The sequence below is a fragment of the Ischnura elegans genome, chromosome 9 (assembly GCF_921293095.1).
Source record: "Ischnura elegans chromosome 9, ioIscEleg1.1, whole genome shotgun sequence".
Lineage (NCBI taxonomy): Eukaryota > Metazoa > Arthropoda > Insecta > Odonata > Coenagrionidae > Ischnura > Ischnura elegans.
In genome coordinates this window covers 29,918,761-29,935,524 of record NC_060254.1, presented here as the reverse complement: position 1 = coordinate 29,935,524, position 16,764 = coordinate 29,918,761, and the positions used below count along the sequence as shown (strand labels likewise).

Here is a 16,764-nt window from a genome sequence, read left to right as displayed (position 1 = left end):
TTCACCTAATTTCTAATATTTTTCCCTAATTTCTGTATCATGAGGCTATTGTAAAAAAGAAGTCCAATTGGTTGAGCGTTTACTTGTGTTATCATATGAGATGATTTTATGGATGTAATCTTTGCAGCCTGCAAATGATAGCTGTTATCCATTATATGTGCTTCTTATTTCAGGGTTGCCTCATGCAGGGAGTGCAAAATGCCTGCAAAAAATTTAGTGGAAGAGTTTGAGCCCACAATTTTTGGATGTACATATAGTAACATATCCCCTGAAGAAATAAATAATGACATAAGAGTGCATCATAAGGTATGTCATCACTCTTGCCACTTAAAGTCATGTTTGTTTAAAGTATTTTCACCTTTTATTGAACTTTCCTTGAAATCAGAGGTGATCAACTCTGTTCTTTTATTGTAATAGGGCAATTTCATATTGTTTAGAAACGTGCGTATGGAGATTTTGATCAAATGCTGTGAATTTTATCTGCTGAGGACTTGCATTTTTGAAATTTTATAAGGGAAACTAATTTCGTGCAAGTGATTGCTTATTAAAGTCTAACTAATCACTTAACCATAATATATCATCCACTTTACAATATTTGAGTACTGCAGTTGACTTGATTCTTCATAATAATTTTTTTTGGAGAGTAAACTGTGACCTATACTATGGTGTGTAATGTTATGTATAATTTTTTAATGTTTCACTGTAATAATTATATTAAAAATGTTACAGGTCATAAAGGCCCTCATGAAGATTCCAACAGAGTACTGGTCATCTTTCATCAAGCCAGATAGTAATACCCTAAACACTCCTCAGTGCGAAATTCCTTATGGGACTCCATCAACTGAAAAGTGTGGAACTCCTGCGACTGTAATAAAAAACAGGGCATGGAATCAGAGAGGCTCTGGAAGACTTTTCTCGAGTTCAAATAGGTATGTGAATGTTAATAGTGGAGGATTTGTTTTCTTGCTTACTTGAACCTTGATGGAACCAATCACAACACATTGTTTCACTTAGAACAGCATCTCCATAAACTTTTTGGAGCTCACGATGCACTCCAGTGTCTCTCGTTTTCTTCGAGTAAAAGAAGAAAATCAACTCTCAAGGCCTGGTTACACGGTACATTAACACGTACAAGTTAATGTACGTTTGCGTGAAAGATTTTGGTGGAACGGAACATGTATGAATGCATGAACCAAATTAGAACAGGTTCTATTTTCTGTTCATGCATTTGCACGAGTTGGGTGGGTACACCGTACATTTTCTTGTTCATTCACGCATTCATACATTTAGACATTAACCCGTATGTGTTAATGTATTGTGTAACCAGGCCTTTACAGCATATTACGATTAATTGGTAAAAACTCAGACATATTCACGCAACAATTAGGATATGACGCTAAAACAAACTCATGACTGTCATCGGGCGGTTTCTTTACCAAATGTCTAAGCTTGATTCATGATGTTTCCAATATGTCAAAATTAACCAGCTATCACTGCTAGAGACATCTATTGACAAACAACAAGAAATTAGTTGCGCACCTTTAGTCTGTATACCATAGGGAGGTGCACAGGCCTGCTGGCTACCTGAGTCTGTCCCATAGTTTTTATGGTTGGTCCTTTCCTCCCCCCGGCGCTCGCAGCTTTCGGGCTGACTTAGGTACCTGGCAGAGCTATGCACCACCCTATGGTATACAGACTATAATAGTTAATTATGTAAAAATGATTAAATATGAGAATAATGAATAATGGAAAAAATTAATAATTAATAGTGTTACCAATGCATGAATTGCCTTGAGAAAAAATTTCCCTGGAGTGGGAATCGAACCACTGACACTTGGCTTTCCCTGCCACTGTGCATACCACTGGCAATTTTACCAAGGGTCATGGTACTAGATGTTAGGCCCTCGTTGTCCATCAACACCGAGGGAGAAAGGACTTCAAAGAAGCTACAAGCGGTCATGAGCCTCAAACCTGCGCTAAATCCATGCATGGAGGTGTGTGTGATATTTCAAAGCCTGCGTCGTGAACGTGTTCTTTGAAGTCCGCAGATTTAAGGACTGCAAGGGCCTAACATCGAGCACCATGAGCAAGTTTGGACTGGAAATCTTGGAAAAGTGGGGGAAATTGAAAATGGAGAGTTGCAATATATGCCTTGGGATAGAGTGGGCTGTTTGAGCAGGTTTTTCTGTATTTAAAAACAGATGAATATCAATTGACCTTGTGAGATATTTAATGGCTTTCAGTTGTTGTGCTATTTGTTTACCCTAATTTTTGTTTTCCTTATGTATTTTTCCTCTCCAATTTACAGATGGAAAGGGATGAGGTTTTTTGATTCTCCAACAGTGAAACATTCTTGTGATAATGCTTAGAGACAGAGGCATTGTATACTTCTATGGTGTGAATAACTAACAATAAGTCAAGTCTCCTTGGTGCCATAGTTGATTTTATTTTTTGTGCAGTAAGCTTGATTTGTGGCAGAAGTATACATACATATTCCAATGTGTCAAACTAATATTTGCCACTTGGTGTAGGTCATAAGGTTTTATCTTATTTATTATGATATTTTAAAAAAGTTTTTAATGTTCAGAATGTGCAAATACATATAATATAGTTTTTATTGCAATGCCATCTTGTCATTGAAGATATGATGTGTGTAAGATTTATTTCATTTATAAATATGTTTTTAAAATTATTGTTGTAAAAATGCAGAAATAATTAAATATATTATGAATTTTGTTTATATAAATAAAATATTCTTGAAGTCCAAAGACAATGAACATGGTAAATAAGTCCTCTAGTTTCAAAAAAATATGGGAATAGTGAAAAATTAAATGATCATTTATATTTAATAAATACATATAATTACTGTTAGTGGGTGTTAAAAATTCATTTGGGCATATCCTGAATATATTCCTCAGTCGAGTAATGCAATTTTGCCCGTAAAATTTGCTTAATCTAGATTTTGAACTGCTAGTACTACTGATGCATAGTTGGCAATTAGTTATATAAATGCAGTCGCGAGGTTAAACCTATCTGATAAGGGTAGCACAAGCAGAAGTAATTGAAATTTACTCTCGCCAGTGTTACTCCAGGGGTCATTGGCACACAAGTCTTTCCACCGTGACACATTTGTTGACCATGGGAAAGGGCTCACAACATTTAAAAAATACAAAAGGCCTATGTCTGCAATTCCCTGTCCCATTGTAATTTCACATAATCAAACAATTGTGTCCATTGCACCTTTGGTAGAAATTTAAAAAAGTATTTTTGGTGGTATGTTATCTTCAGATATATTTTCGTCCATGTGTAACAGGGTAGTTTCCATCATCAAAGAAAATGAAAGGCATTGATTGTGATTAGTTACACACCAGTAGTGTATTCATAATACATATACAAATTATTTGGTTTTAGAAATCCAAGTTTAGACGAATGGCAATGGTCAATTTTAACTGCATTTGAAAAAAGGCCAGATTGGCACCCATGCAATGCCACTCCACGTGACGTCACAGGGACGTAGCTTCTATATGAATAGTAAGGAGTTTTATATTGTCTGAGATTACCAATGCATGCATGAAAAGGGAAAAAAAAGGGATCAGGGAAAAATCTCTTAATAATCACCTATTAAAATTACCTATAGTCAGAAAGTTTCCTTTTTTTATAACGTATTAATAATCCTTATTTAAGTCAAGCGCTACCTGCTAGCAGGGTACTCTGCTACCTGATAGCAGCCTGCATCGCAGTGGCGCACATATTCTTGCCCCAAGGTCACCTCACTCGGTGGCAGCGGGAACCAGAATGACGTCACACTGGCTTTTCCCATCATTTATACCTACTTACAAGGAGACATCGCTAAAGTGATTTTCGGGATCTACATTCGGATGTTATTTTCTGAAACTATATAGGTAAGGTAGAAAAAGTGTCACGGCTTTCTTCCACATAGGCCCGGGTTCCAGAGATATTCGCCCTCTAATTCGCGTGATAAGGCACAATTTGGAGTTTTGTTTAAAATCCAAAAATTGATATTAAATTTAAAAAATCGTGAAGTAACTAAATAAAACAAATGGGTGATTTAAAAAATTAGAACAGAGAAAAACTATTTCCAACACTGGGACTTGGTACCTAGACACTTTATACAGGTTTAATGACTAGTGCCCTAGACCACACAACTATGGCCATGTTTGAGAGATGGAGATTACTCTATGGATGTGATGCTGCGCGAAATCTTTACAAGCGAGCATCTCTCGAACCCGGGCTTATGTGGAAGAAAGCCGTGACACTTTTTCTACCTTATCTATTTGTTAGCCATCGTGTTTTCGCTCTTTAAAATTTTCACTTTTCATTTTGTCGTGAAAAATAGATATTGTCATCTAAAAATCTAAAAGTGTGAAATGCGTACTCCAGGAGTATCAATCTTTCGATTAAGGCAATAAAAATATAGTAGGAAACCACCCTATTGTGGAGAGCACCTATTATTTTTTTATAGATCATGATTACAGTCTTATTTATATGTATATGTGTTAGTTTTAGGGCCAGTGCACCTTAAATACCAGTTATCTGACATAATATTACATTTAGAATGAAGAAATGAGCTTTTGAGGAGGAAAGGTTTTTAAACGCTAACAAAAGTGGCCACTGAAAAACCTGGAAAGCCAATGAATTTCGTTTTGCACAAAAAGTGATAGCGCATCAGGAAAAATACCTAATAAGTCGCCACAAATCATTTATTAAAGCCAATTAGTGATATTTTCTGTCTTTTTGGATTACAAAAGTGTAACTTTATTATTTGAGCATCCTGTACTTTTCCACTAACCATTTGAAACTGTAACGGCAGCGCTAATTATCATTTATGAGTAGCACTTGTCACAATTCCTACCCTTTCCTTTTTGTTACTATTTGAGTGTATTTGGTATAAACGTAATTGTTTCATGTGTGCGTGTGAATAGCATTTTTTTTTAAAATACCGCGCAAACAAGGTGAATCACGACCCGACAGAGCGCGCTAGTGGAACCACTGCCCTCCCCTCCCTTCCCCTCTCACGAGACAGTCAGTGATGGAACACTCAACATCGGAGAGAGACAGCCAGTCATTGAACCACTCAACACCGGAGAGAAACGGTGGAGAGGACGGTCGAGCATTCATTGAACCACCCAACATCGGAGGAGTCGGTGGAGAGGACTGTCGAGATTGATCGAGCCACCAACGTTGGAGAGAGTCGGTGGAGCATTTGAGCCACAGGCTGCTGGAGAGAGAAAGCACCTTGGCAACTCCCCAGTCGTCGGCTTGGAAAATGCAACGAGGAACCATCACGAGCGCATGAGAAGTCTACTCGGCCACGTCACCACCTCGTGTTCCCGAATAAGGTGCAGTAATCAACCGTGTCCCCACCACTGTCCCCGGTCGAAGCAGCGTCGAGAACGTTTCTCCCTCCTACCCCCTCTTTTCCCATTGCAAGGAAGCGCTGGAACAATTAGTGAATCTTGAATCTCAAAAGTGCAGCAGAGGACTTTTTTAAACCCTGCGAAAAGATTTAAATGCAGTTCATTTCAAGTTTACTTTTATGTTATCAAGTTGATTTTTGGTTTCTTTGTATTTTGTATTTGATCCTTGACAATCCGGCCCTACTAACATTTTTCAAGTGCTACTCCCCATATTTTTGTATGTTAAATTTAATTATTGCGATCTTTGTCAATAAATGCATATTCTTGTGTTCGCAACCCAGGAATACGTGTGGTCTTTCACCCTCAACCTCCCCTTCCAATTATCCCGTACGTTTCGCATTCCCAAAATTACTCGTTTTTTACGTCGCCCCCGCTCTGAGGTGTTTCTTGCTCTATTTTATAACGGACGCAAAACCCGTTCGTCACAGGGAGCAATTATTCTTTTGTAAGAAATTTAAGATTTTTCGATGGAAGGAGCATATGAGAGTATAGTCAGTGCTGTTGTTGGGAGAACAAAACTTTATTATTCCGACCCTGGGTTTCAACTACAAGATAGTCACTATCAAGGTGATCAAATCAATACCTCCTCTGCAAAAATGCTCATTAATCACCCACGCAATCAAATCCGCTCATCTAGTAGTCCAACAGTACGAATCCGCTCAGGTGGCAGTGTACGGAGCATAAATGCTCATCTCCTATTCTCAAAGCTTGGAGGTGAGTGTATATGCTCCGAACAATGCCAGCTTAGCGGATTCGTATTGTTGGACTACTAGATGAGCAGATTTGATTCGGTGGGCGATTATTGAGCGTTTTTGCAGTGCAGGTAACAAAATGGTTCACTGTTATGCCCTAGGAAGGGAGCAATTCACTCCAGTATGCCCTCCTGACCTTATCTTTCTCCCCTCCCCTATGATGCAGTACCTTAATATTGCTCCTCCTCCCTCTAATTTCGAACCAGTCATGCACTCCTTGCCATTTGACCTCTTCATTTCCTCTTTCTTGCCTCCCTTTACACCCTGTGTAGCTTAGCATAGCTTAATAGCTTCCTGACGACTCATCAATTGTGTAATTCTAAGTGCCTTAATGGCGTAAAATATGATTTCTAGTGATACAAATGTTCACATTTTCCCTAGAGGGGGTTCCTCCCCCCCTTACCCCCCCGGGTCGTGCCCCCTCCAACACATCGTTCTGCCTACGCTCCTGATGATTAAACATTTCAGCACCAAGCAAACGAAATTCATTTCTTGTGTAATGAAATTAATGGTTTTCCGATTAGTAGTAATTGAAATAAAAATTAAATACTAGTATAGGCAACCCGCACACAACCCAAGCACCCCCTTTCCCATAGAAAATTTCTGGGTAAGTACCTGGACACTGGAATCCACTCCTGCAGTATTGTTACAGGAGAATGATACACATGTACGAGGTGAATTCAGAAAATAACGGGAACTAAAATTTTAAATTTCTCGCCAGTTTGGAGATTTCAATAGGGTAGTTTCCATCATCAAGGAAAACGAACGGCATTGATTGCGATTCGTAACCCACCAGTAGTGTATTCATAATATACATATTATTTGGTTTCAGAAATCACAGTTTAGACGAATGTTAATGGTCAGTTTGAACCTCATTTGAAAAAGGCCAGATTAGCGCCCAAGTGATGCCTCTCCATGCGGCATCACAGGGACCTTATAGTTTCTTTACGAGTAGATAGGAGTTTTACATCGTCTGAGATTACCAATGCATGCATGAGTCACAGAGCTCAGGGAAACGTCTCTAAATAATCACCTATTAAAATTGTCCATGGTCGGAAAGTTTCCTTCGTTTGATTGGGTAATAAAAATCCTTATTTAAGCCAAGCGCTACCTGCTGGCTGGGTACTTTGCTACCTGCTTGCAGCCTGCATCGTAGCGGCGCTCAAAGCCTCGCCCTAAGGTCACCTCACACGACGGCAGCGGGAACCAGAGTGACATCACACTGGCTCTTCCCAGCACTCATACTTAGCCGTCGTATTTTATCGCGCTTTTAAATTTTCACTTTTCATTTAATCGCGAAAAATACATGTCATTTAAAAATCTGAAAGCGTGAAATGCGTACCCCAGGAGTAATAATCTTTCGATTTAGGCAATTAAAAAAATAGGAAACTACCCTATTATCAATTTTTTTTGTTTTGGTCATTGCTTATTTTCGGTTAGAACGCGTCAGAACGCCGATCCGGCACCTCTCGAGGGAAAATTGGGTGTTAAAATTCGGCGGTGCGAGGTGAGTAAGTTTATGATGAAGACAACATTTTTCTTTACTTAAGTTAGATTCTAGACAGTTTTTTTATCGAATGGCTGAAGTAAAGTTGATACCATATGCCTTCAATTGTGAGTACCGTATAAAAAAAGGTTTTATAAAGTTCTAGACATAGCTAAGCCTCTTCCAAAGATCGAGTTTGAGAAGTGTTTAGAGGAATTGGAGATGCCCAGCCCCATGAGTCATGTGTGGATGAAATGCGTGGGTATAGCTTCTGGATGGCGATATTTGGTGGCATTGTTTAACAGGAAACATAATCACAGAAACCCTGATATTGTTTGTTCCACTATTTTTTATGATCTGCAAGGGTTTCGACTATGGGAATTATATAGTCTATAGTGTCGAAGCCTGGGTCACACCATTAAAAAATTGTGGAATATATCATATTAGTGTATGCCAGTTGCGGAACTATGGGTGGGATCATGGCGCAGCGAGGGGGGGGGCCTAAAAATGATTAAAAAAACCCCAGTCCTCAGAGAAATGTTTTAAAATTTTAATCCATTTTACTTAATTGGGTGCATATTATTAATAGAATAGTGTAAGGATTAATAAAATATCCCTCAGAAAGCCGTAAAACTCACCATTATGAACTTATTTATTTTAAAATTCTGAAATTTATTTATCTCGCACCTGCCGCTTACCCTGGTGGGTATTCCATACCCCACACACCCCAGTATTACTTGCAAGTATTAGAGTAAAGCCCTACTCCCCCCAGCCTTAATTCCTAGCTGCGCCCCTGGGTGGGATGAGGGGATAGATCCATCCAAAAGCCTAATAGAATGAGAAGAAAATTTGATATCATACTAATGTTTTCCCTTTTGCGATGATTTCCCGCAGAATTACGAGTGAAATCCAAATTTGAAGTGCCAAAATGATGTAAAATGTGTTACCAGTCATTAATTTTTGCAAATCTTACCCCCGTTGCCTGTGATGGGGGTGTCGTCGCCCACAGTGGCGCAGCGAGGGGAGTTAGGGGGATAAATCCTCCCTCCCCAGAGCTTGGAAATTATTTTAAGTTTAATCCATTTTACATTCGATTAAAAATTCTTATAGAATAATGTAAGTATTCATAAAATATCCCTCGTAAAGCCGTAAAATTACCATTTAGAACCATTTACCTGAAAAATTTTATGGGGGAGGGTCCCTGCACATACTCCCTCCAGTCTCCCCTGTAATAGTTGTGTCTGTGGTCCCCAGACCTCAGCCCCACCCCAAAGCAACCTACGTAGGCCATAGAGTGTATCTGTGATTGCGTTTAATGGGAACTATTTTGAAGATGCAAACCTATTAATAACGAGCGTGATGCACCCGCTCCCAGCGGGCTTCCCCCGCTCTTTTCAATGCAGGTCCACAGAGGGATAGGCGCGTTTCTAATTTTAAAATGTAGAAAAAAAAAAGGCGGAGTCTTATTTACATCACATACGAATTGAGGTCAGAGGACCTCTTTAAACACAACATTGGAAGTAATTACACTATCCTCTGTTAATACTTTTTTAGCGTTTTCCTTAATATTTACAAAAATATTTTGAAAAGATCTTACCCTAGAGAATGCTACATAAAGTTGGCCATGAGAGAATACAGGGTCAGGCAGGAATAAGCCAGCTCTTTGCAAAGTCTGACCCTGGGCCTTGTTAATAGTCATCGCATAGGAAACCTCAGTGGGAAATTGTCTGCGAGTCAAATTAAAAGGCATGGTGGGACCCGACGGCGTTAACTGTATTCTTGGGATGAGGACAATCTTGCCGGAATCGATTTTTTTAATCGATTATTTTTTTTTTAATCTTTAAAAACCAATTTTTGGAAACAATAGCAATATTTAGGAAGTAAGATATGCCGTCGCATGTTCTCCGATAAATTCTGTGCATTTTGGTACCTCATTTGTAGAGTTTGGTTGCGTATAAGTAGAGAAAAAGGTATCTATACAGTAGAAATAATATAGAGGACTGTTTTTATGAAAAAAAAACTCGAAGTCCCGTCATCTTCTGAACACACCTCGTATAGCGATCAGCATTCCATTATTTTGAGTGTTGTGATCAAGATAAATATTAATGGTTTCTATGAGTCAATCTATGTGACACGCCCACCCGCAGCTGTACCAAATATTTGACCGGGTGCGAGAGACCTTGTGGAAAGCTATGAAGGCTGGAGTGTACGTCCTCCCACGCATCGTCTTATCCGCAGCCTCCAAAGAGGAAGCCTGTTATCTGGTTTCCGCGTCGGGAAAAGTCAGTTCTCCTCCTTCGCCTTCCTACCCCGCCCACCAAATCCGCGAGGCGAACCCTCATTAGTCTGACCTCCGCGGCCTCTGCTGGCGCTTCTGTCAAAAAAACCTTTTGTGCGCGGCCGAAGCTGTAGCTGCCGAGTGGTGGGAGATTGTTGTCGGTCGACTCTCTTCCTACTGCGGACAGTGTTTTGGTTCTCAAGTCGTGCTGAGGAGAGATTCTTTCGCAGTTACGCGATCTAATATCCGAGTGAGGCGATTGATTATTGGAACTGGGAGAACTTATTGATATTTTTTTTCTACCGATCTCAGTGTGCGGCTTGGTTTGATGTATTTTGTTTCGAGACGTTTTCCTGCCGATGGGCGAAGTTGCACCTATTTTTTATGCTCCTAATTTCAAGGATTGTCTTGTTAGGAGTTCACTATCATCGCTGAAGGAGTATCGTATCATCGTGTTCCTGTTCTTGTGTGAGGTAGAATTCCTGTAAGGGTCTTGTTTTCTTACGCTGATGGACCCGTAAGTGCGACAGTTGTGACAGTGTCATAAGGGGAGGTTACCTATCCTGCATTCGAAATCTTTCGTTCCGAGTGTCACGCGATTTTATTCAATCACTTTTCTTCCGTCAGTGGGTATAATTTTGCTTCTTTTCGCGTCGTTATTTCGTGAGGCCATTAGTTTTTGTAATTATATAAATTTACGAACTTTTTCCCATCGATTATTGTTGACGGCAAAGTGTCGCTTCATTTTCTGGGCTTAAGTTTCAGGGAATGCTTATGGTAGTCGTCTGAATATTCTGGTGTGAAGTAAAATTTTATGTGAGTCCCGTCTTACTTTCTATCGATCCGGTAGTTGGAGGGCTCTTGTCATCTAGAAAGCGATTTTGAGTGTTACCAGTGTTAAGCGATTTTTCAGTAGTTATTCTGGTCGGCGGATAGTGTTTTGCTCAATAGTTACCGTTAAATTCCTCCTGGTCCTGAGTGAGATGCACTTTTTTGGTGTCTCTCACATTCTAATTTTGCCTGACCCTTTTGGGGAGACAGATCTTGTCATTATTAAAATAGTGACATCCTTTGTGGACCAGTCATTAGCCAGTCAGGAGATTCCTCCTCTGTAATTCTCGGCACGCGAATTTAGATGTGATCATGTGAGGTTTACCACTCCCTTCGGCTAATGAGAATTGCACTTATTTTATGATTTCCGCCATTCTCAATATGGTGGAGGGATTTGAATTACGAAGTTGTGATTGAAATTGACATTTATAGTAGCCGGCTGACGTGGTTAATACCGAGTCTTTCATTGACTCCAATAAAAAAATTACTCTTTACGGCAACTCTAACATGCGTATTTCACCACATTTTCCAGTGAACGAGATTTTACAGAGTGACTATGTCCTGAGTAAACTGTTTTTCTTTCATGGCTGGTAATAAGAGTAACTGTATGGGAGGCGTGGTTAGGTATTTTTCGCCGAATGCCTTGGACATTTGAAGAAATTATTTTGTAAAAATATTGTGGTTCGGCGCTCCATGTACAATACTCGGAGGAGCGTATCATTCCAATTATTTTAACCTGCTCCTGCCGGGTAGCACGATGTCAGAAGATTCTTCTAATTTTCTCTAAGTTATCGGAACTTCCACCCTGGGAAACGCCTGGTTATCTTCATTATCAGTTGTTTTTCTTTCAACCATTTTTCTATTTCTCTCTGTGAGCAGTCTGAAAAAAATCCTCGTGATCCAGTTCGATCTGTTTGACTTCTATTGAAGATGGCGGGATCTATCTCAGGTAAACTATATATTATGGCATTAAGTTTGAACTGTTTTTGAAAATTTTAATGTCACATTTCGAACTGCTTTGCTCTGGCATTGAACCCAAATTTAATTGAGGTAGCCACTCTTATCAAAGAGATTCTAAATCATTTTCATTTAAATTTTGTGCAATTGATGCTTACTTAAAAACTGTATTTGCAATTAATTTTGGCTCTTGATTTGTTCGTTACAGGCAATAAAAAATAATTTTCAACTAATTTTTGACTAAAAAAATGATGCAAAAGTTTCCTCGCTGATAGGATTTTATTCAAAATATTTTTTTATCGTTTTAATCCACAAATAATTGCAAATGAATGGCAGACTAGGTAGCCCGTGCCAAAATTACGCTCTTTCCCGCTATTCAGGGAATAAGTATACCGTAAGTGGTTGAAAATATTTCCTTCCTTAATCAAAGCCTTCTCAAATCTTAAAAAATAAAGGAATATCTAATGTCATAGAATACTCAATAAGTTACAGTAAGGCCCCTCATCAAGTATTATTCTAGGAATTTATTCTTGGAAAAATATTTGACGATACGATCGTGCTTTACACACAAATTCATAATCTCTAATTCTTAAAACAATTTCATAATAAACTGTCACTCTTATCATAGAGTAAGTATATTCTTATATTAAGAGAGTAGTAGAGAGACTAATAGAGTAAGTATATTCTTATATATACTTACTCTATGATCTAATTCATTGCAATTTTATACCATTCACCAACGTACAATCATTTAATTATCATTTTCTGTTGACAATCCCCGTTGATAACTATTCTTGAATATCAGTGCGGTGTTTCTATTTATTCGTGATACTCGTTATCTTTTGAGTTCTTTTAAGTTAAGTTGCTTTAAGTTCTTTATCTTTAAGTTCTTCTTCTCGATGTCAATTTTTGAGAACGTTTTACATTCTTCATATTTCTTAGATTTTATTTTTAATATTTTTGCGTGCTTAATTACGTTTCTTTGCTTTAGTTGTGGTTTTAAAGGGTTTTAATAATTTTTTAAGTAAAAAAAAAAAAAAAAAATTAATTATAATTAGAATAAAAAGTGGTTGAAGTCGATATACCACGAATGAATAATCGACATAGAAAAATCGAAAATTTTAAGTGAAATTAATGGGTAAATAGTGAGCTTTGAGATTGAGATTGTATTTTTTGTCAAGCTTTCGAGACATTCGAATGCATGTCAAGCTTTTACAATTAACTGTGCCTAACTCTGCTTAGAAAAAAAGACTAGTACCCCTTGGCTTCTCACCCCCCCCCCATATATAGTAAATCTATCAATAGCAACTCACAACTTCTTAAAATTTCTGAATATTTCTTCAGTATACTATGGGACAATACTACTGCAGAAAGGGTATATTCTCTAATTTTATCTCAATGGACTGCTGAGAGAAGTAAATGGAACATTGCCTCAGTAAAAATTTATAAAAAGCGTTCAATTGAAAATGCAAAAATTGCTTTAAAATTATAGTAACAGAAAAATATACAAAACCACAGAGCTAATTAATTTTTATTGTTATTTATAATTGAATTGTCGTTTTTTTTTTCAATTTTTCTACTTTTTCTCTGGCATCTGGTCACCCTAGGTAACCCCCCCCACTTCAAATCCTGGCTACGCCACTGGGTTCAGGAGATTTTTTTCAATGTGCAACCCCTGAATTTTATATGCGATCTTAGATGCATCCCCTCCAGGGATGAATTCAGCTTCAAATTCGGAGGGAGAGAGGGGGTAATGCTCTGGGTCCAGTGAGTACGGAATACCCCCACGGGAGAGCTGATAGATTAGAGCTTATTTTATTTTTGAGCTTGTTTTTCACTGAAGGGATAGTCTACTCTATGACAAATACTACCAGGGATGCCGACTTACAAAAAATGTTGGGGGGCCTAAACCTGGGTCTTGCCCTGGGAAATTTTATAAGTAGTGAGTTTGAAGTTTTTTAAGCATTTTAGAAGAGTCATATGAGCAACATTAGAACCCTGTTAACTCGAATCTCGACATCTGGACACTGGGGAAAATCGACAAGCCTGACACATTTTTTCCTCACACCCATAACGAATTTTGGCGGGCTCGGGCCCCCTCAGGCCCTATGGAGTCGGCGCCACTGAATACAACTCAAATTTCACTCAAGTTTGGGACTTGTAGACATGCCTTTAAATATACACTCTCTTTGCTTCTACACAAGAATACAAAAAATATTAAAGTAATAGAAATTGATTTTGATAAGATTTGGGGGGAGGGTAGTCATTACCCCTGTAAATCCCCCCTCAATCCTTCAATGATGCCCAGGAGCCCGGTCAAGCCAGGTCGGCTGGTCGGCGATCGCCGAGGGCCCCGAGCTTAGGGGGGGCCCAGAGTCCTCTGGATCGCCGATAATGTCATACTGCATAACCCTCATAACGCTATGAGGGTTTTGTGTAGAGAACTGCCATTAAGAGGATTCTGGGGGCCCCACACAACGCTCGCGTATATCATGAACTGGCCGGCATGCGCTGGGGCGCTGATCGCGTCTCTTCTCCCTCTCCTGTCCCACGCTTAGGCTAAATACGACTACGAGTTCGTGTGAATCTCCCTCGTGAGATGAGACCACGGTGGCAACCTCAAGTGCAACCGTGCATTTGTCAGTATATTTTGGGGACCACTACGGATCATGTGACATTCCATTTTTTCCCTTGTCCGCTCTTCAAAAGCCTCTTGTTCCGTAGCGAAACCCGATATCCCCGCAGGTGTTTCTGGGTAGTCGATACCCCAATTTATTCATCGAGAAAAAATATCAGATTACTGTCTGGGGATAGGTACACATTCCACTGGTATGATTTTTTGACTAAGGGGTATCTATTACCGTGGGAATCAGTGCCAAGTAGTTCTCCCAGGACTGAGAGTAGGGAAGGAAGCGTTTTTGGGGTTGTTGGAGTTGGGAAGTTGCGCGCGCAGAGCACAAATATTCTCAAGTTTTCCTCACATAGATCGCGAAATCCTTAGCGATACTTAGTTCACCTTAGTAGTTCAGCGAATGCTAGTTTCGTTAGTGAGAGATTTTCATCCTCTTTGAAATGTTAATGTGAAACGTGTTTACAGAAAAGGTGCGCAGGTAAGCAATGAGAGCACGGCGAGTAGACTTGTAGGTGAGGGGGGGAGAAATTCGCGGCGAAGCGGGGTTGCGCCGCTACCCCGGCCACCGTGGCGTGGCAATCGCTTGACGTCAGGATAACAGCCAATCGGAATTGACTGCCAATGTCGTCTGCATATATTGCTGTATTTACGTATTACTTATTTTTTTTCTTATTTCCTTTAACCAGCGCGAATTTAGGGACAGGATTTTGTAGGGATCTTATAAGGATAGGGGTATTACTGCTTCAAATAAGTTAAAAATCCGATTACGCTTCAAAAGCCTTTATTTTGAGCTGGTGTCTGTACATGAAAAATCGTTATTACAACAGAAATTATTCTTTAACAAGCAGGACAGGAGTCCACAAAATTCACACGTAAAGCGGATAAGGATTAGTTAGTAAGAATTAATTGGAACGAAACTCCCACGTACCACTCGTACGTTCTACCAGTCTAAACTAACATTGTAAAAAGTTAGGAAAGCTCAAATCAATAAACATGGGTTACAACCAACACACATTAAAATAATATTTATACATTGAAAATGTAGTCATTATATTAACAAATAAGGTTCGATCATAACAATTAATGTACAAAATTGTATTGTAAATATCAGGCTATATACCGTAATGTGTACTACAGTATAATGTCCTACGTTTGATGCAATATAATTAAATTAGAAGTTGAAACGAAAACCAAATACTGTTTCACAAACTTTTTATTTGCCATCAAGACAAATTGTCTTGGTAATGATGTTGAAACTAGTTGATAGCATTAGTAAAATAAGACATTGCAGTATTTCCACTGAGTTTTATTATGACACTACGTGTTCCGTCGTTACAAACAACGTTATCAAGTATGGCCAAGCAACACCTGATAATGTTGTTTGTAATGACGAAATGTTAGTGTCATAATAAAAGTCAGTGGAAATATTGCAATGTCTTATTTTACTAATATTAAAACTTCCACCATATCGTGCCCAACATCATACAAGATAGTTGATACCAAATAAAAAGTTTTTGGAACAGTACTTGGTTTTTGTTTCACCATGAATATTTCATCATTCTACTAAGTAACGCCCAAATCAGTTGAGTTTAAATGAGAAGGCTTCAGACATATTGGTAAGGGTGGAAATCAAATTGGAAATGGGAAGAATTCACTCAGGCAGATGATTCTCGGTAGCCTACTGAACCCGGTCGGCTACAGATGATGTTCGGTTGTCAACCAAATCAGGATTGTTACTGACGATTTTTAGTTGCCTACCTACCAAACATAGTAGGATGTTTCAAAAAGCATATAGCCTACTGTAACCGGTTGGAAAAATTTTCAGCTGCAGTTATCCATTCATATCTCAAAGTGCATTCGTATCAATGAAAAGTAACAAAGTGAATCTTTCCTATTTCCAATTTGGTTTCCACACACACTATTATGGCTGAATCTCTCAAATGTACTTATCATACATCAAACTTAGGAGATTATACTGCACTGTACAGTGTAGAGTACGATGAACAGAAAACCACTACTAATCCATGGTATCTCATTCCAGTTTTTAATCCATATTGCACAAAATTAGTAATCAAATCAAAATTTCTAAACACAGGAGAAATTACTGTAGTGAAAGGGATGTTATTACATATCACTTGAATTGAGGTGACTTTTGGAGTTGAAGTAAAGCCAAGGTACAAAACATATTATTATGAAAATATCTTACCATTGTCAATAATGTCATATGATTTAAGACTCCCTTACAAATTCAAATGTGTTTTGCTGTTAGGATTATGTACATATGCAGTAAAACCTCTATGCAGTGAACCTCTTTACATCATAAACCTCCACACTTCATACCACCCCTGCGGTCAGTTTTACATGTAAATTTATAGGCAAACCTCTTTGTA

The 16,764-nt window shown here is 38.7% G+C and overlaps 2 protein-coding genes across 3 annotated transcripts in view; both read left to right on the top strand.

The window, feature by feature from the left end:
- LOC124164912 (rac GTPase-activating protein 1-like) overlaps positions 1–2,369 on the top strand; it is a 38,562-nt gene extending 36,193 nt beyond the window's left edge. The window contains exons 10-12 of the mRNA XM_046542141.1: positions 174–306; positions 730–929; positions 2,309–2,369. Of these exons, the coding sequence (XP_046398097.1) occupies positions 174–306; positions 730–929; positions 2,309–2,369 (394 nt within the window). The remainder of the gene's footprint in view (positions 1–173; positions 307–729; positions 930–2,308) is intronic.
- A 7,667-nt stretch (positions 2,370–10,036) lies between these two features.
- The window catches only part of LOC124165580, a 30,249-nt gene continuing 23,521 nt past the window's right edge, over positions 10,037–16,764 (top strand). Inside the window, exons 1-2 of one of the 2 annotated variants that reach the window (XM_046543038.1) lie at positions 10,037–10,204; positions 11,665–11,734. In XM_046543038.1, the coding sequence (XP_046398994.1) occupies positions 11,716–11,734 (19 nt within the window). In that variant the 5' untranslated portion in view covers positions 10,037–10,204; positions 11,665–11,715. Of the gene's footprint in view, positions 11,735–16,764 lie in introns of both variants that reach the window. The other variant, XM_046543037.1, reaches the window with a different exon arrangement.